Source organism: Apaloderma vittatum, unplaced genomic scaffold, assembly GCF_000703405.1.
Source record: "Apaloderma vittatum isolate BGI_N311 unplaced genomic scaffold, ASM70340v1 scaffold37223, whole genome shotgun sequence".
NCBI classification, from domain to species: Eukaryota; Metazoa; Chordata; class Aves; order Trogoniformes; family Trogonidae; genus Apaloderma; species Apaloderma vittatum.
The window spans coordinates 1-20,667 of record NW_009707077.1 but is presented as its reverse complement, the minus strand read 5'-3'; the positions used below and the strand labels follow the sequence as shown (position 1 = coordinate 20,667).

General features: G+C 44.1%; 1 protein-coding gene across 1 annotated transcript; it reads right to left on the bottom strand.

Annotated features, from left to right (window-relative positions):
- Positions 1-1,169: 1,169 nt before the first annotated feature.
- On the bottom strand, positions 1,170-16,928 carry AREL1 (apoptosis resistant E3 ubiquitin protein ligase 1). Its single transcript, XM_009866035.1, has 19 exons — positions 16,673-16,928; positions 15,332-15,391; positions 14,453-14,679; positions 12,630-12,867; positions 11,428-11,597; positions 11,169-11,349; positions 10,196-10,443; positions 8,369-8,446; positions 7,724-7,865; positions 7,191-7,312; positions 5,485-5,560; positions 5,013-5,122; positions 4,319-4,498; positions 4,036-4,161; positions 3,531-3,660; positions 3,387-3,445; positions 3,106-3,195; positions 1,953-2,128; positions 1,170-1,757 (listed from the first exon to the last, which is right to left on the bottom strand). The coding sequence occupies exons 2-19, from the start codon at positions 15,345-15,347 to the stop codon at positions 1,655-1,657; spliced, it is 2,472 nt and encodes an 823-aa protein (XP_009864337.1). The 5' UTR covers positions 15,348-15,391; positions 16,673-16,928; the 3' UTR covers positions 1,170-1,654.
- Between the last annotated feature and the right edge of the window lie 3,739 nt (positions 16,929-20,667).

Here is a 20,667-nt window from a genome sequence, read left to right as displayed (position 1 = left end):
ACTCCATTCTGGAAGAAATACAGCAATTCCATAAACCAGTGAAAGCTCATATTGCAGGTACTAGCAATGCAGGTTTCTCACACTTTGACTCCTGCATGCCTTTGAACCCTGACCTGAGCTAAGGAACTACTGAGAACATACAGATCGTGAATTTCACTTCACTGAAGAACTCATCAAGATCACCAAGTTCCCCTTCCCTTTACTTCCCTGGGAAGGGCTGAATGAACTTCCAGCAACAGCACACCCCAATCATAAGCTTACTTCTCATGCTGGTCTGCCCACTCCTCTCCCCACAAACCACACGGTGGTGAGTGCAGGCTGTTGAGTGATCCCTTGAGTGAAGTTCTAGTTAATATTTGGTGCTGGAAACTCAGCAGCACTGAACACAACAGGAAGAAAAGAGAGCTGAAGAAAGAAGGTAGAAGACTGGAAGGACAGAAAGCCAGTTGCTCTCCAGGAACCAGCACCTGTCTGGAAACTGCCTGAAATGCAGGAGAGGAAGAGAAACCTCAGGCTGCTGCATGACAGAGGTAGAAGCCAAGACCCTGTGGGATGCCCGGGGTGAAGGTACCACATTCTGCCCAGTACCATCACCCCAACACCAAACACAAGCCCAGTGCACACTGTAGCTGCTTACTGACCTGTCACTGTTCCTACATAACATACATACCCGGAAGGTGAACACGGGATAGGCATTGGTGCTCAGCATTAAGGGATCACACTCATGCCCATACTCTCTTCTCCTGAGGAAGGGAAAAGAAGGCAAGGGCATGGGACACCTTCCTGTGCAACGTCAACTGTCAGAAACATTCAATGGAGGAGAAACTCCTCTTCCAGTTCGTTCGCAGAGGCTCATTGCCAGCCACTGCTGGAGAAGGACGCTTCTGCTGCTGGACCCTGGAGGAGGTAGTACAGGATCACTGTCAGGGCCAGCACTTGTGCTCCGACGAGCTTGTTCTCCCCTTTGGGTTAGTCCCTTGTTCTCCCCTTTGGGTTAGTCCCTTGTTCTCCCCTTTGGGTTAGTCCCTCCGGTGGATGCTGCCCATTTTTCTCCGTGGCACAGGCGACAGCAGCATCCAGAGCAAGATGGAGAAGAAGAACGAGAAACCCTTCTGGGTCAGGTGCTGACAGGATGCACAACCCTATACTCTTCATGAGTCACGGTTAGATGAGCTATCAGGGAGTATCACTGGAGGAGTTAAGCCAAGACATGAAAAGTTACTAAGGCTTCCCGTGAGCCAGGTTTCCAGCAAGGCTACATGCTGGTCTTCCCTCTTCCTCCCAGACAGCTACGACAAAGGCAGCTCAGCGGATCTCCTGCATCTCACTGTAACTTCAACTTCTCACAAAAGGATGGGTGTACAGGGTGCAGAGAAATCAAGTGCGATATCTCCCTGATGAGTGCACCACAGTCCTTTTGCTCTTTCATATTGAACCAAAGGGAGAATGAGGGAAAGGGAAATGATGAGCTCTTGATGACATATATTTGGGATACAGAAAGGCCATGTGACATCTTCTGGATGACAAATTTCTTTACATGGAGTCTTTGCTCTGCCTTCATTGCCCATGTGAAGGGGAGGAGAACAAACAGAGGATTGAACCTGGGTCTTGCCACAAGAGCCAGGAGGCTAGGTGGTGTCTTGGAAAGGGAAGATCACAGCATGCCAAAGCCCTCACAACCCTCGCTGATAGCTAGCTGCAGCATCCTGTGCACTTCTTCATAGGAGTCATAAGTAGGGAGGCACAGCTGGTTAAAACTGTAAAACAAAAGAAAAATTCCATTCAGACTAGATCTGAAAGGCGACCATCCCCATCAGCTGTTTTCACATGGGTTGACACAAGCATCTGGGTCACACACATTACATGTTATTCACCGCTTGCCCACCACAACTAGCTGGTGTCATTCCCAAAAGCACAACACACAGCAAGTCCTACCACCCCAGGATACTTGCCAAGTGTGGGCTGTCGGCAAAGTACCGTGAGTCGGAGCTGCAATGATCTGAAAAGATGGACAGAGTGCAGCAAACCCTCCTGGGGGCAGCTGGGAGGAACCAGTTGTGAACTGCAAGAGCCTGGCCAGCTCTTCCTGTGTGAAACTGGAGACCACGGTCCAAAACCACTTCATGACCTGTTAGGAAACAGGAAAGGTAAAGCCAGGTCAGCCAAGCAAATCAAATACGCATAAAAGCAAGTTGCAAGAAGATCAGTAAATTGCCCTTGTAAGTAAGTGCTCTCCTAATAGCCAGAATTTTTTTGTTTTACAAGGGTGACACACAGAGACAAGTATCACAGTTTCTTCTTATCAGTTATGAGACATCCCACACTACTACTTCCCACCAGTCCCTCCCCTTAAAGCAGAAAGGCTTCTGCTCTCCCCACGAGATTTTATTTTTAGAAATACCTGCATAGGCAACGAGATAGGTTTGCAATGCAGAAGCTCGTTTCCTTCTTGCATTACGCTCGTTGTTTTTTCACATCCTCTGGTACTTTTGCAGGAAGGTGGAACCATTAGTGTTTACAGCTAGAAGCTTATACTCCCAATCTCTCTTCATCTTGGGCGTTTTGGCAACTTCTGTTATTTTTCTAAATAAAGCTGCTACCATTCCCATACCTCTCGCACCAGGAAAGCCAGGGAGGGATGGGAACAATTACAGGGTACAAATTTAGGCTAAACACATCAGGAATCTTTACCACAGCCCCGACTTCAAAACACTCCATGTGAGCTACAATCATGATCTTCAAGAATCCCTTAGAGATAAGCATATCACTATGAATGTCTTTCTTCAGTAGCAATAATTCCCACCAATTCCTCCTGATTCCCTCTTGAAATCGTGCCTTGTTGGATTTTCTTAAAAGGACCACTGCTGTTGATTTTTACCTACTGTTAACTGATTAAGCATCATCTCCAGTCAGCCACACTGAAGGATATCTCTAGGGGGAAACGTTGTTTCATAATACATGCAGTCCTACTCCTGACGCCCAAATCTTCTAGTTTGTCCTTCCGGAAGCCTAATTTGCAACCAGGAAACCTGTTCCCAGTTGGTCTTCTCCTGTAGTTGGGATAACTAGTTTCAGCAAGCAGGAGGGGTAAACTCTTTTGCTTACCTTCTCACGAAAGTGCCAAGATCCTCCTACCACTACAGCATGTGCCTTGAAGTCACAGACACTGATATCTCCAGTACCACACATAAGCAACTGAAAGGCAAGAGATTGCAGCGAGAAAGTCAGGAGCCCAGGAAACAAGTCAACAGCTACTGTAAAAATTACAAAACATTAAAAACGCTTAGAAAAGAAACACTTTGACTTTTTTCCAGATCCAGATAGTGCTTCATTTGTCAGAGAGGAAGGGAAGTAAGTGTGGAGATGCTTAAGGAGGCAGCAATTACCTCAAGCTCATTCTCATCAAAAATAGCCAGGAGATTCTCAGGAACTAACTCATTAAGACCTGGAAGAGAAGAGGAGAGAAGAGCAGCAAGTGCCATCCCCTGGGACATAAAGGCAGAAAGGAGCAGGAGCAGACAGCATGTTACCTTTCAGGAAGTGATCCACCTCCTCTCTAACTTGATTGGCCAGTCTGTACTGCGCAAGCAGATTCAGATACAAGAGTTTGTTTTCATTGGTTACTGGTACTTGAGCCCCTCCTGCCATCAGTTCCACCACCTGAAAAAGGAAGAACGTTTTGATGTGAGTGTGACCAGCAGCATTGTCCAAACCTGATTCCCTCCAACTGGAATAAACACAAGCAAGTAGCTACTGCCCAGATAAAGCTCAATTTTCTGGGGCACATAGAGTTCTCGGCCTCCCCTGCTACAGGCAGAAGGATTTTGAGCGCAGTGTTGACAACAAGGACCAACACCAAGGTTGTGGGTTTGATTCCCGCTCGGTCCCCATGTGTTGCCTGGTCTAGCCAAGAGGTGGTGTCCCTGCCCAAAACAGGGAAGTTGGATTAGATGATCTCTAAGGTCCCTTCCAGCCTATGCCATTCTATGATTCTATGATTTAAAATGTCCCACCTTCAGGAACTGTTTCCCTCACCTTCTCCAGTTGTCCTGTTTTGCTATACTTTTCTTCAGCAAAGACCAGATCCATCTCACTCACGTCATTGTTCAGTATGAAACAAACTTTGGATTTATAGAATTCTGGGTCATCTGTTTCAAAATACTGTGTGAAAGAAAAAGGCAGGGACACAGAGGGAAGAAAAAAAACCACAAAACAAAACCATACATTGTTAACCAGGACTCTGGATCTGCTTTTACTACACCGATGTTCAACCTCTCCCCAGACCAATACAGGCTTCAGACAAGCTGGGAGGCTTTACCTTGTAGTGCATACGAAGGCCTATGATCTGAGCCAGGAAGGATCGGGTGAAGCGAGCTCGAACCAGCTGTTTATAAGCACCTCCCAGAGAAGATTCATAAAGACACTTTCCTACTACACGGCCTGCAAATTCATACACTTTGAGTCGTAAATATGTAGGACGCCCTGGATTTGGATGCACCTGCGAAGAGAAAGCAAAATGAAATATTCAAGTACCGATGAGACTGGCATAAACAGCACGCACATGTCCAGTTAAGTCATTGCATCTCTCAGCCTGCCCCAGGAGCTTTAGTGTAATGTCCTCAAAGCCAAGCAACAGAAATAAAATCCCTGAATCTGCCTAGAAAGAATACAAAATGTTTCACATGCACAGGCTGAAAGCTGTACGAGAGCAGGAACAAAGTCTGAAACATTTAGACCCAACAAAATCTCTAGACACTCTGATGCTACCTGCTCTTGCCCAGAAACGCAGCCTTCCCTGCTGACTGGCCACCCTCTGCTGTTCAGCCAGCCAGCTCTTTGACACTTCAGAAGCTTAAGACATTTAAGCAAAGCTTTGAGAAAGGCACTGGAAGTGACTGTGCAGGCAAACTAAAGGAAAGGTTACACACCATTTAACAGCAGCAGCTTTATTTAAGCACCACCGTGTCAATGCACACGTTTCTCTGCATTCAGCCTGGGAACAGCAGACTCACCAAGGCCTGGTTGTTATCACTAAAGCGGGTGAAGAGCTGGTTGGTGGTATCAAATAACGCCTTACAGATGAGTTCAAACCATTCTCTGCGTGGACCTCCCCAGTCCAGAGCTACAAGATAAAACAAGTTTGGTCATCCATGCATCATCAATTCAAGACTTTCAAGCAACCTGCTTGAAAGTATTACCCAACATGAGAGCTCGTTGCAGTGAAGAGCTCCACAGCAAAAAAGCAGTACACAGGATTCTGGTCCTAAACCTAGTCCTCATATTTTTTATTTGGGCCTAGGGTCACTGTGTAAAATAGGGATAGAATAGCATCAGTAGGATAATTCACTAACATCTGTGAGAAAGTGCAAGAGCTGGAAAGCCACAAAGGATAAACATACTACAAGCAATCAGAATTTCAGACTAAAATTACTCCACCATCATTCCTTTCACTTCCTCTTCAAATATATTCACAGGATAACTCACCTTCTTCATCTTGAAAAACTACTTCAAAGTTTTTGCTCCAGTCAGAAACAGAAAAATTTCGTGTTGCTTTAAAAGACTGCAAAAAGAAAAGATAAAATAGCAGCAGCCATTATTGCCTGGCACCCCACAAGCAATATGCAATCTTGCAAGTGTGGATGCACAATTTAAACAACTTTAAAACCAAGAAACACTCTAGTACTCTGAAGTATAAAAGTGAGAATTAGAAACTACTAAGGCCTAATTCTTATTTGTCCAAAGCCACAGGAGTCAATTCCTCCTTTTCTATTATGAGACACATTACCCACATAAGCACAGCTCATCTTAGAAACAGTGTGAGGTCTTAGCACAGCACAGATGTATTCCTCTCAAGGCTGCAGTACAGTATTGTCTAAGGTATTAAAATGCCTGTGGGAAGGAGCAATTTTGGTAAAGTACTCTCAGCCCACAAGTTAGATTTAAAAAAAGGAACGTTTCAGAGAGCATTAGAAAATAGCTTGAAAGGTTCATTGAGTTCCTACTTAAAGCAAGTCACGATGCAAAAAGGCAGTAAAATATTTCAAGAGTCTAGAACTCCCTGTGTCTCGATTCTGGATTCCAATCCCCAAACAGAGCACCACGCTAGTCACAGCTCTGGGCTAAACACATTGGTCACACTCATGGTGCCCGTTGATCTTGGACACTAAAGTTTACATTTATTATTATTCTGGCACTTATTGTGTCTTACTAGGCTGTAACACGAGTGCTCACAACAGTGCAGGAATTTCCAAAATAGTGGGAAAAAATAGTCACGAAAGTACTGTTTAGAAGTGAAGCAGTTTTGTAGCAAGCTATTAACCGAAACATAATCTCACAAACACTACAAACTCATACACGCAGAGAATATTCCAAAACACAGATTTACTGAGTGTAAATCTAGGGACATCTCAGCCACTCCCGCTTTCCCCAGAAATGTTCTTTCCCATCTTTGTAGCATTACTGCTGAAACACATGTGCAAACAATAAGTCTGGGTAACTGCCTGCCCCGCATACACAGTACTTAAAAGGTCAGTTAAGAACCGTATTATATGAATGACTCTTTCCGAAGTTCCATTTTGAAAGCACAATAGCTCAGGTCAGCGTTGGTGAAGACTTAACTCAAGAACTTTACAGAATATTTTATCATCACACTGAACCACTACTAGAAGCCTGTCATTGCAAGAATTTCTTGCACGCAGCTGACTGGACATCTTATCTCACTGAATGGCTCTGTACCAGAGAAACAGTAAGAACCTCTAGAGCTTCTGAGCTCTGCTCCCAGATCTGGTCCAGGTAGACAGTTTCTCCCTGGGTTCTCTCTCAGGTTCCAATCTAAAGATCTCCTAGTTTTGCAGGCTGTGCATGCACACCCTACACAACTCTTCGGGCTTGATTTGCTCTATGACAGGTTTCTTAAAAATTTATCAGAGCTGAAGTTCGTTAATTACTTAACAAATTGATCTGCCCTTACTGGAGGCAGAGAAGGAACCTGAACGCAGAGGAGCTACCTTGATATTATTTTAGTTTTTCCTGTCTCAAGTTGTCTACCAGCATCTGCTTTGGAACAGAAGGACTAACCATTTTCAGTGTGGCTGCCCTAGCACATGCCAGGCTGAATTTCTTTAGGCACTGAGCAGAAGAAAAGAGATGAATGACGCATTTGGCTTAAACAAAGTGACCTATACACTCACCGACTCCAGCAAACAGTGACGGCTGACCTTCAGTGTGACCTTTGAATGAGGTCTCTTCATATGCACCTGACGTAGCTCTCGCTGAAAAAAGTTCACTTTGTCCTGGAAGGTCTCCGAGCCTCCTGAGAACAGTGACAATTTCGGTCAGGCCTGAGCTGTCAATACCTCGAATGTCTAGAAGGCATTCCTAAGGCTAGCTGCACAGGTCAGCTTTACAGCTCACGGAGGAGTTTATTACAGCGAGGTTTGGAGACAGAACTCTAAAGAAGGCAGTTTGCAGTTAGTCTTGCTGACATTCAGATCCTCCCAGTTGAACACTTTCAAAAGAGCCTGACAGAAAAGCCAAACTGAAAAGAAACAGCTGGCATGATGAAATAAGCCACTGGAAGCATCAACAGGAACAAAACATGAGACTCCAGGAATCAGAGTTCTCATGAAAGGTGAGGAATGCTGGTCACCTGCATTCCTCTGGAGAAACCAGCAGACTCAAGTATTAACATCCGACTACTGCACCCGCCTCACTGACCCTTTACCTATGTTTTTATGCAGAGAGCGAATGAAAGTGGCTGCCAAGATGTTCCTCTCCTTGCAGCTGAGCTCCACAGGGGGTTGGATCCCATCGTCCACCACCAGTGTCAGCAATTTGTGCACAGGGTCAGGACCAAGGTATGAAAACTAGCAGCAAAAAGATGCAAGAAAGGGAAAACCCATCATGCAGAAGGCATTCAGTAGAGAGAGAAACACCACCTGTGCTCTAAGACTGTCTCTGCTCACTCATGCAGATGCAGTTAACAGGAACACTCTTTCAAACATCCAGACTCCAGTTAGGAGCCTGCTTCAAACTTCACAACCTAGCCCTAAGAGCTTCAGTGGGCACAATTACAGCATTTTAGTAAGGTTATGAGGAAAATAACCAAGAGAAATGCAAAAGAAATCAAGATTTTTGCCTCACATCAGGACAAAAGGCAGGAGGGAGAGATACAATTAGCTCCTATTTATAAATATTAGCTCCTATTTATAAATATGAGCAAAACTTAGGCACTTAGAGGGAATTCCAGAGAACTCCTCTCTGTGGGGGGAAGCCCTTCTCTCCAAAATGAAAAATCTGACTCTCATTCACAGGGACCACAACTTAGCAACATGGAAGCGCAGTGACAGCTACGTGGAAAAAGACTCACCTTTGTGCCAGGACATACTCGAAAGGTGAAAAGGCGCCATGGAATGATCTTCAGGTAAAATTCTTTCACTGAGAATTGCTGAGTAACCACAAGGAAAAGAAAATGTTAAAGGTCACACATCTGTTAAAGGTTCTCCCTGAAACACATGAGGCACAGGACGGATTCATAAGGCCAGACTTCCACCCAACTCCAGGGACAAGTCGCTGCAACATTTGGTGACATGTTTTTCTGGTACAATACATAAAAACCTTTAAAGCTGTACCAAACTGTAAACAACTTGTCAGAAAGATTTTGCTGCATGCATTTAAGACACACATGGGATCCCAGCATGACACAGGTTTTACAGCAGTAAGCCACTGTGTTCAGCAGAAGATCATCAGTCTAACTGGAAGGTAACATTAAGTACGCTTGAGAGGCTAATCTCAGGACAAGACTGTAATGCATTGACAAAAAGGCTTTAGAAAAAGTCACAGTAACAAGACTATTGCTACTACTCCATAATTTTCACAACCATTTCAAACAACTCTTTAAAAACACCTGCAATTGCTAAATCCAGGAGTTTTTTTCAGAAATTCCCTCCCAGCGTATTTCTGCCAGAACAAATAACTACCAACTGTGGAACTGCTGCCTTCTGGAGAGCAAGCTAAGATAAAATCTTAGCATCTTTAGACAAAACACAAAACCATTTCCTGCACAAGCCTGTTCTAGATAAAATGATGGAAGAAAACTGAGCAGCAGCAGCAGCATCTCTCCAGAAATAAAGCAAACACGAACAGCAACACCTTAAAGAAATAACAGCATAGTAACAGTACATATGTACTGTTCAGGACAGATGCCTTATGCGTATATAGAGATATCCAGGAATACAGTTATGCAAGCACCCAGAACTGCATTATCAACTTTGGCACCTAAAGGGAACCTGCAACAGTACCCACTTCCAGTGATCTCCTTTATCAAGTAACGCAACAGAAAAGAGTACAAAAGTCTAGAACAATACCCTAAGGATGAAGGGATGCTGAGCTCATGTGGACTCAGCACTCATTCCCAAAGCCAGTTCTTGGAGCTACATGCAGCTGATTTAGAAATCTCAAGCAACACTCTCTATCCTGTAACTGTTTCACAGCCTTCTTTCCCTCTTTGTCATGAAAGCAGTTCCCGGATTAGCCTTTCACTCTGATATTTATCGCTGTATTTTTCAGAATGCATTCAGATTGCTAGATTAACAAAGTGAATTTAAATCTATTAGTAGATTTCGTGAAATTTTCCTTCTAGTTCCCCTTAATGCTTGTAGGCAATACCAAGGGGTAACAGCTTCTGTTAACATATTCTCAATATAAGAGAATCACTAGTTTCTCTTGAGTTGCCTGAACCCTGTTTCTTCTATTTACACATTTACCCTGTCCTCCAAACATTTTTCTTCTTTTTCTCTTCTCCAAAACATTCAAGAAACATGACAGACAGACATAAAAACTGAGAATCTGAAAATCTCTACATTCTGTTCTAAAGGCATCAGAAACAGAGAAAGAACTGCAGGTCTGACCTGGCATAGGGAAGAGAAATGGAGTATCTATTGAATGATCAGTGAGAAAATACCCAGTAGGCTTTGAAGCAGATCCAGAAAGACACATGAAATCCCAAAACTTCGAGGAGCATTTGAATGTTATTCTCAGTCATGAGCTCCACATTGCTTTCTAGCCTTAGGCAAACCTTTGTTAACCGAAAGTGAGGCACCTAAATCTGGAGCTAAGATATAGGGCACAAAGGAAGCTCCTCAGTTACAGCATGCTTCAAACCTGTACTCAGGAGTGTTAACTTTGTGATATCTACCTTAGGTGACACATAGCAGTACACTTTTTTAGGTTTCTTCACTTTCTCTGGGGTCTGGCTGTCAGAGGGAGAATCTTCATCTTCATCCTCAGTAGCAGTAGAAGGACGGCGCTGGGTGGAGCTCAGGTGCGGTGGTGGAAGTTGCCACTGAGTGTTGGTGTAACTAGGAGCATCGTAAAGGTAGGCTTCAAAGTAAATACTGACACCTGAGGTGGATACATTGCGTTCTACAATGTTCTTTTCATCCTCTGAAGGAAATTGATACAAAAGAGCTGTGTAAGTCTTAACCCAGATCAGAATCAAAAGGTAAAGAATCTACAGGCCACCACCATAAATTAGTTACTATGACTTTAAGAAAAAGGCACATTCAAAGGAAAATGTGTCAAGTGAAACTGAAAGACACCCAGGAGTGGGATGAAAATATTTTAAGATGGTAGTTTGTCCATCCTGGCTTCATAGAGTAACTGAAGAAAAATGGAAAAAGGCACACAGAATCCCCCTCTCTCAGCACACCAATCTGAAGCGTATAGTCACTTGACAGCCACATTGGCTGACTGCTCTTGAGGAAGCCAGGAATTATAAAATAGCAAAAAAAGCCCATAGGTTACATGCAGTGTTCGTCAGTGTTCACATTTAACATACAATACTGGCTCAATTCTGGTATGGCTCAGGTGCCAAGTACTACCAATTAATAAAAATTGCCTAATTCCAAAGGTAAACCTCCTGAGATAGGGGGAAAAAAACCCTACATATGCTCTTATCTACTGATAGAACAGAGAATATCAGCCTTTAGAGATCTCCCTTGTCAGCAGCAAATTCATTTACCTTAGAATTTTTAAATTAATAGGAATTTCCTGAGCAATTAATCAGGGCTAGCCTGCAGGGAGGCCACATTTACCTCTTCTACACAAGAGTGCAAAGCATCTTGTAAAAGTACACCAGCAGAATGAATACTGAGTAGCTCTTTACTCACCACTTAGAACAATAATGTCAAAATCACCATTACTTATGGGCTGGTTCTGGTAGGAGATGCAGGCATGGAAACAGCCCCTACAGTGCAAGGTGAGTCGGAACAACACTTCACAGGTCTGCCAGTTGGACACCACAGACTTCTCAAACACAACATCAGAGCTCTCTTCTTCTTGAGGACCCAGCTAAACAGAAAATAAAATAATAAAGAGGGCTCTCTAGCTCACCTGAAGTCACGCAGCGAGGGATGAGGGTGCACTCACCTCATGGATGGAGAGGCTGTAATTGTGCTCCTCTATCAGGGACACAGAATTGCTGGTAGGATTGTCATACTCATCTCTGGGAACTATCTGCAGAGTGTGCTGCTGCCCACAGGTCAGTACCAGAGTGGAGAAATGGCAGACAATTTTGGTTTTGGAGGGAACCACCATCCCTGAAGCACACAACAGTTTAGAGTGAAATAAAATCCAAAGTGAAGCTACAAAGAGCAAAGAAAAAGCAACTAGGGCAAAATAACCTTGAAAATAGATCAAATCCAAATATATTTTATGTCCTAAAATGAAAAAAAAAAGTATCTGAGCATTGAAATACACACAGGGTTTGCCTTGGGTCAGAAATCGATAAGACAAACTCAGTTACCAGCCCTCTAAAGAATGCTTTTCCCACCATTCTGACCCTTGGCTCAAGAAGCTGCTCCCACTGCACATACAAACTACAAGTCAGCTGACATCCAAGGAACGTACATACTAATCTTACAAAACAAACTTTAGCCTGGAGGGCATCCGAATTAAACCTGAGCTCCACCTTTCTGAAGTGGTATCTAAGCAGGTTTTGTGTCTATTCAGAATGCAATGAAATAGGGGTGCTTTCAATGAATGAGTACATGAAGTATAAAAGATGCCAACTGGGGTCAAAAAATAAAAGTAGAACGAAACATGTACATGAAGTATAAAAGATGCCAACTGGGGTTAAAAAAAAAAAGTAGAAGGAAACAGTTAAAATGGGTAAAAAAGGAAATGTTCCTAAAGAAGCGTAAAATGAAAGGTATCAACTGTATCAGGAGCTTAAAGGAACAGAGTGTTCAAAAAAGTACGAGTATAATCATGACAACATTTCCAGTTCGGATACAAACAACTCAATACTTTCCCAAAAGGCATCCTCTGACTACTAGACAGATCATGAAGAAGTTACTACAAAATGGAGAACATGACACAGACGGTTAGGGAGTTTAAGCAGCATTAATGACTTATTCTGTAAAGGCAGTTGCTACTTTGCCACGTACTGGTAGTCACAAGTATGTTTTAGTCATGAGTCTATTGCCAGGATTTACGCAGGGCAAGAGAAAAATGGTGAAGGGTAACCCTTTCCCTGTCATCTCCCTATTTTAGCTGGAAACACATTTATCTAACTGCCTCAAATACCTCCAAATCTACTTTGAATCATTAGAGGGCCATTCGGACCTTACCTGGCTGGAACACCTTGTAGTAGGGGCTGTAGGCCACATTCAAGCCACCGAGTTTTACAGTGATCTCGTATCTCCCAGCCCTGCGCACAGTGAAGGACACTTTCACCACATTGGAATTAGGCTTCTGTAGAACTTCCTGGGTTACAGGAATATCAATTGCTAGCTCCACATGGCAGATGTGAACTTGCAGCCGCACAGGCCGGTAGGCAGGGAAGGGTTGCCCATTTTTATAGAATAACTGCATGGGAAATAAAGAAGTCCAGGTTAGCAAAAATATGCAGTGCACAGAGGAAGAGAAAGCAAGTTGTCTTGGGATAACAAGGGCAAGAACCCCAGTTCAGCGAAAGAAAATAAAGTAACAGCCAGCTCCGTCACACAGGCTGCGTTCTCCAAAGCAAACAGGGCACAAGTGGGCATTGAACAGCCTCATTCCCATTTGTGCTGGGGTTCATATGGGTGCCCTGGAAAGAACATGCCTTTAGGCATTTCTTCACTGTGCTATTAGTGCAATACCAGAGCAGAAACCAAGAGAATCCCGTGAAAGGAAAAAAAGCAAAGCCACATCTTTTCTGAGAGACAAACAGATCTCATCCGTTTGTACAGCTAAGCTCTGGGAAAGCTCTCACCGGTTTGTTACAGAAAACAGCGTGGAGAAGATGCTGACCTAAGGAGCTGACCCAGTTTGTACTGATAAGAAGCCTCAGCATGAAAACAACGTGCTAAATAAAGTCACAGGCAGCTCAATCACAGAAGTGATTTGCCAGACAATTTCAGAAGGTAACATACCTGGATCACTCCTTCCTTAAAAGGAAAGAATTATACTTTGAAACCCTCTTCAAGACCTGGCAGCTTGTGGGCCAGATCCTGCCTGCCACCTGCAACCAGCCTGCAGTCAGCAAAAGGTTACCACTATTCCTTGTTTCTAAATATGACAGGACATGGGGCCTACAGTACTCTGTGTATCTTGACCATCAGTGAGGGAAACCAGTGCATGCAACAGCTACTGTTGATAAACTAGGGCTAAGCAAATGGGAGACAAGCATGAAGCAGAAGGGCACATCGCTGGAGCTGCCATGAGTGACAGTAAAGTGAAGGGAATAAATCTAAACAGCAGAAACAGAACAAGTCCCTTTTCTTCGGGTCTTTTTCAGTGCCTGCCCTGGAGTTAGAACTCCTCACTCACCCTCAAGCAGAAGGGTTCTCCTCACCTTCCCAAGAGGGATGGGTATGGCAACCTAGCTGAACTTTTTTTCTTATTTTGATAACCTTCTGGGTGGGGGAGTCATGAGCCCAACAAAACCTGTCTAAACTTTCTCCACGTAGCTCCTAACTCTCAGTTTTCAGGCCCCTCATCCATCTTATATGTATACTTGTCCCCCACCTCTAGAGTTGGCATTTTGGGATTGGAGAGAAATAAGTTCTTGGCAAGCTTTTCCAGGTCAGACACAATAACAATTTCGGAGGAACAGGGAGCAGCCTGTTCCAACTTCAACTGGACAATCAAAAGATAGTACTAAGTCTGCTGAAGGCAAGGCTTAGCCCACTCACTTCCCAGTAAAGGAAGCAGTAGATAGGACAAGCCTGGTCTCCTCCGGCTCTTCAGAAGATTCTAAAGAGAGGGAGACAAGATTTTTAAGGAGTGTAAGTCTCAGAAACACACAGTTCTGCAAACAGTTACATGGGGGCAGAAGATGTAAAATAGCTTTCCTGCTCTTAAGTTACATGCATCTTGACCCCAACAAAAAACATCTGAAGTGCCTATCCCAGACTCAGACCTCCATTCCTGCCCCCAAAACTGCATGGAAACAGAAATATTCCCTTACATGCACTCGGAAGGCCATGCTATGGCCCACCTCATAGGGGTCTTTCCAGTCCCAGGAGATTTTGCATGACCGGGGATCCAGGTAGTTGCCTCGCACGTAGTCATAAATAGTTCGTTCCCCTCGGCGTTCCCGGCCCTCATGCTGAAGGAAGCTGACTATACGTGCGGCAAGTTCAAAAAGGAACTTAATGGTGAAGAAGAAAGCTACCACAGATACCGTGATTCCACCTGCAGCAAGGAAAGAAGAGAGAGTGGTTGCAGCAGCATGACTAAGTCAGGCATCAAAATCCTCTCAGCATTAGCATAAGATGCCTTTTATTAATGACATTCTACTCAACGGGAAATTAGATATTTAAGGCAAAAGCTGTTGTGTGAACATTTACAGTTTGTGTTATGCTACAAGTATGGTTAGAGAATAACAAGTCCCTTCAAACTCTGCAAATGACTGCAAACAGAGGAAATAGGTAAAGGTGGTACGTAGTCTCAGGTATGGCTAGCAGACATCTCAACAGAAGCACGGAATTCCCTTCGAGTTGCAGATTAGAACTACCGAGGTTCCTTTAAAGGGAACAGTCATACAATCACACAACCCCTGCATGTCACATTAAGGCTGTATTAAGCAGCACCACAGAGGCAACAACCCTGCACTAGTTCTCAAAAGAAAAAGGGGGTGACTTAGGAATGAGGTTAATGCAAAGACTTCAGGAACAAGAATGGAGGAGAGGCAAGCCTGCCAGGTGGAGGGCACAGTGCAGGGTGACAGTAATTTCATGTTTGTTAGGTAGACTCTGAACTGACGTGAAAGCAAAGGCTTTCAAGAAACCCTCCTAAAGCCTATGGAGAGGTCAACAAATACAGTGGCAACCTTTCCTTCACTTACCAATAATGTAAAACATCAGGTCCCTTCGGTGAGACACACAGCCGAGGATCACAGCTGCATCTAGAACACAAAATAGGCCAAGTCCAGTCCAATGACTCTTCCTCACACACACTGGCCTAAACTTAATCTATGATTCCTCAGACAAATACCTATCGACCATTTATCTTCCTCTCCAAGGACATACCTAAAGCATTATTGCATAAGACTGTGAAATATGCAAACAGCACAGCATGCTACAAGGAACAGTTCTCCCTCCACCACAAATTCTCCCTCAGATTCTGGGATCTATAAGAAGGACAACCTATTATCCTCAGAAAAGTGAGAGTGGGATGTAGGTACTGCAATGAGGGGCTACTTTTTGTAGGATCACAAGTTTCAAGAGCTACAGCCGAGAGCCCCTCATCCAAACTGTCACACCTTCTTGCTTCTGTAGGTCACAAACTTCTAGAATCACAGAATGCACTGGGCTGGAAAGGACCTTTAAAGGTCATCTAGTCCAACCCTCCTGCAGTAAGCAGGGACATCTTTAACAAGATCAGGTTGCCCAGAGCCCCATCAAGCCTGATCTAGTCTGCCATGACAGCACATCACAGAGCCACCACCGAAATGGACAGAAGCTGACCCTCAGCCAGCAACCCTAGAGGAAAAAGCTATGGAATAAAAGGGTACCAGAGACAACCATCTCCATTCATTTAGAACAAACAGAATCCTTCTAAGGCAGAGCTGAATCCATTTTTTGCCCTATAACTCGACTAGGGAAAGCATGAATACAACTGGAAAACAGTCCATCTGTATTTTCCTACTCACTTCTGTGAAGTGGAGCCTCTCTGCTGAAACTCATGGGTCAACACACAAGCTAAAACCTTGGTTTTGTACACTATTACGATTACAGCAATTTTTAGAGACACCAATCTAGAATCAATTTCTCACTGAGGGGACTGCTAAACAAACATGTAGTAAAAAGACCACACCCAGACCAACAACATGCTGTTTGGCTGATAGGACATAGCTGACAGATGGAACAAGAGAAGCAGCAAGGAATATGTGTGACAATTAGACAAACAATTTGGCATACAGTAATGCACACAATATAGCTTGCCATTTCACCATTTTGTTAGCGAGAAGCTACATTGCGCATTCAAGCTGCTTTTTCTTTTCTTTTTTTTTTTAAACAAACACAAAAGGAAAGTTATTCAGTTATCTCAAAAGCAGCAGCAATGGACAATGGCATGCAGAAAGCTTAAGCAAGGTATTTCCCCCAACAATAGCTGTCACTTTCCAGCCCAGCTTTGCTGGCCTCCACAGATATTCCATCTCTCCAACCAGGGAGCAATCACACACCTTTATACAAGTGTCCATGTTCTAAAAGCCAGAAGAGGGGTACCCATTCTCCAGCGTCCTTCCTCTTTGTGCCCAACACTGGGGCAAACGTCAGCAAGAAGAGGCCATAGAAAAAATTATCACAGAAAGAGAAACTCCTGGAATTTGCATCACAGAAACACTTCCCAAAGGTAAGGAGCTGAGCACAGAAATTTCCTCCTCTTTGTGGAAAAGGGTTGTCGTGCAATGCTGTTCCCTGTAGTCTGTCGCTTTCTAGCTTCCCTGGAAAGGAAAAAAAGATAGAAAAAAGTTAATCTCACAATTGTTGTGGACAAATCTAGCAAGCAGAAACAACAAGGAGAGGTCTAAGATGCAAGAGTATCACTAGATGTCAAATCCAGAGGAGAGATGTTAAAAAGGGATCACTGCTGACAAGGTGCTAGGCTTCATCATATCCTCAACCTCCACCTGTCACAATTTCATTTCAGTATAAGACCCCCTGAAACTTGCAGGTTCAAGATGGAGCAAAACACATCCTACCTCCATGGGTTTCCTCAGGGAGCTAAGAGCCTGCATTCTATTCATGAGGGGTGCTAAGGATCAGGTACCACTTCAAGCCATCACAATCTGCAAGATACCATGTACTATTCTCGGACTGATTTCGCCCAGATCTAGAGGTTTATTTATAGTCAAGTCTAAGAAAAAACATACTAAAAACCTTTGAAAGTTCTTGCACCCCAAAGGAAACTAGATTTTGTTTTGCTGCTGTTGTTTTAGGTATTCAGGAAAATGATATCCTGATAAGGCATTTCGTTTTCAGCAGTGCTATCCACTAAATTACAGTTTACTGTCAGGATTGAGCTTTAAAAAAACAACAACAAGAATCTGACAGCAAGAATTGATGCAGCCCACAAAACCCAGGATATATGCCAGAAGAAAAGCCACAGAGCCTACACAGTTGGTATCTACTAATTCAGAACACAGATTATATAAAGGAGCGAGAATGGAATGAACAGACCCAGGCTCACCACCGCAGCTGTCTGTAAAAAGTCACCTCTTCTGGGGATGGAAGTGAGGTGCTCCTCCTGCCTGCCACGACATCTCAGCTGCCACTTCCTCCTTGCTTCCCCCTCATACACCTTCCTCTTCAGATGTCTCTTACTTCCCTCCATCCCAGTGATCACACAGATTTGGTTGCCTTTGCACACTTTCACTAAGCTTTCATGAAAACCGACAGGTAATGCTGTGCAGAGCTCTTGGACTGTGCTGCAGAAGTAGCCAGGCTCTCACTGTCTTTTCCTCTCCCACATCTCAAAGAAAATCCCACCCACTCAGCTATTTTCTTCTTTCCTCTGCTTGAGCGAACAGCATTGCAGTCCCCAGGGCATAAGTTCTCCTTCTCCTCCTAGATGAAGCTTCAGGCTTCTAAACTCATATCTTTGTGTATGAAGAATCACAGACCTAGCAACTCCCTTGGTATTTCAGTTCTTTCACAGTACATATTCAAGATGTGCTCCAAATGCATGGCTGAAACACCACTCCAGCTCAGCCTGGCTGTGGAAGGTGTGTGGTTCTTCCCTACATAGCTGAGGAATTTCACAGAAATTTATTAATGTTTAGGAATCTATCAGATCTCCCTCCACCATCTTACAGAACCAGTCTCTTCAGGTTACTGACAAAACATTAACACAAAACTAGCTCTGTGGTTCATCTACCCAAGCTATTTCTGCCTCAGTCCATAACTCTTTCCTGGCACATCACAAATCATATAGCCTCTCTTGAAAACCTCAAAAAAAACCCAAAGACCTACAAGGGTTTTTAAGCCAACTGATGCCTGAGTCTCTTGATCTGGGTTGCAGAATTTCAGAGCTTGCTGGACACAGGAAATCAGTTATCTCCCTCGATCAGCAAAGTAACTTCTCATTTTGTTACCTCTACATGAAGTGGTAAAGGAGAGACCAAGTCAGCTGGCCACCAGAGATGAAGCAATTGTCACATAATCAACCTCCTTCCGGCATACACACTGCCAGCAGCTTTACTGATGCTCTGGCAGCTGGGACATATTGGGTAAAGAATCTAGTTGCCAGTCGCTCATATCTAAGATATGTTGCCACCCATCAGAATGCAGATCTAAATTAAAATAGTAACTGTGCTAAGAACTGCCAGCTAACAATCTGGGAAATTAATTCCAAAAATCAGCAATATAAAAAGATATTGTAGCTAAGCCGGAGGAAAAAAGTGCTGAATTGTCTGACAAGTCTTAGTGATCTTGATCCAAGGACAGAGCAAGCAACCGTCTCCTGCCATCTGCAGGGAAAACGGGGATTTGGGAAGCTTCACCTTGGCTTGACTCAAGGAGAAGCACTGACATAATCAAGATAGACAGCACAGAACTACAAAATGAAGTGCGTTAGTACTATTGCTTCTCTCAAGTCAGCAAGGAAAGGAGGACCAGTAATGGGAACACATTTTGTTTGTATTACTGCTGCTGTGAAGCCAGAACACAATGCAAAGCTCCAGAAGGAAGCACAAGTGCGGACATACAAAAGGGACTATAACACAGCAGTGTCACATTCACATGGCTACGGCTACAAAGCCAGCAGGGGACATGCTACACAGAACTGATGTACTGATTTCCGAGGAAATCTTTTGTGCTTCTTGTTCTTTCAGTGTACCAAAATTCAATTTTCTTTCTCCTCTCCCTTAACAAGTTCCAAAATTAAGAAAGATGGGTTTAAAACCTTTCTGCAGGTTGATAGTACCTCATCCAAACAAGACGAGAGAACCCTCCACCTCTGTGCAGAAGGTCCTCTTGATCCATGAGCACAACTGCCCACCACCAGTGGCACGTATGTCTCATGTCATGTGCAAGACAATGATTTTATTTTGAGTGAAAAGGCACAGTATTTTCTCACACTGAGTAAAGCATGCACAAACCCACCAAAGGCAGTGCTGATGGGAACCGAGCTAAAATGCAACCACAGAAGACTGAAAAGAGTCAGCACAAAATGCACTGAGCAAGCTCCAGTATCAGCTGTCAAGGACAAAAGCCATGTCAATGACTGTTTTGTGTGGACATTCTCTTATCAGGGCTGGAATCTGTCATATGCATTTACATGCAAAACAAATAAAATAGTGGCAACAGAAAAAAAAAGGGAAAAAAGGGCAAACAAAGAAAAAGAAAAAAAACAGAAAAAAGAAAAAAATACTTCTGCCAACTGCCTAAGTCTAAGGACTTTTCCTTGCAACTGAAGCACCACCAGGGTGGTCAGCTCCTCCTTCCATCCTCTTCAAACACAGCAAGACAGATGGCCGCTTTCAGGCCAGCCTCATCTCGGTATCAGATCTGCTTCTCAAGCCAGAACAACATTCAGCCACTTGCCACCCTACACACCCACGGGGAAAGCAGATCACCTCCTTCCTTGTCGATTAGCTCCTTCATCCAAACCACTCAGGTCACTTAAGCAGTGTACAGGGAATTCCACCAACTGCATTTCCTCAATCCTTAATTAAGCCTGGTGTGCTCGTCCAGGCGGAAAAGTCAGCCAGGGTTTCCATAATAAACCCAGGTTTCCCTTCAGTCTGCCTTTCTTTCTCATTGTCAGAGCCTCAGCCACAGCTCCACAGAGCCCAGGGCTTCCAGAAAACAAACGCACAGCACCTCATTAGCTGCAGAGCTGCTTTATCTGACCAGCGCACCAGATAAAACCGGTTGCATTCGGAAGACACCAACAGCTCTAAGTTCTCTAATCCTGGAAGCTTGCACAAGAAAGATAACAACAGAGAGGCCTCTCTCTCACCTTTCCCTGCACAGGGCACTAGAAACCAAGTGCCTGGGGGTGGCCTGAGACCTCGGAGAACACGCACGCAGAGCAGGTACTTTGGGTCGGAGCACACCGCTACAGCGCCAGGAAGCGCAACTGGAATTACGCTCCTGTGCCAGGCCCTCAGGTCAGACGGTTGGCCGGACCCGCAGGTAACGCCACCCCCCTGCTTCTCCTGACGAAGTTCACGAG

What these genes read in the sequence shown, in the direction of transcription:
- AREL1 (XM_009866035.1), bottom strand. An exon ending in ACTGCTATGTGTCACCTAAG is followed by an intron (nt 8,447 to 10,195) that starts GTAGATATCACA and finishes GTGGTTACTCAG; the next exon opens with CAATTCTCAGTGAAAGAATT. An exon ending in TTGATGAGAATGAGCTTGAG is followed by an intron (nt 3,196 to 3,386) that starts GTAATTGCTGCC and finishes CTTGCCTTTCAG; the next exon opens with TTGCTTATGTGTGGTACTGG.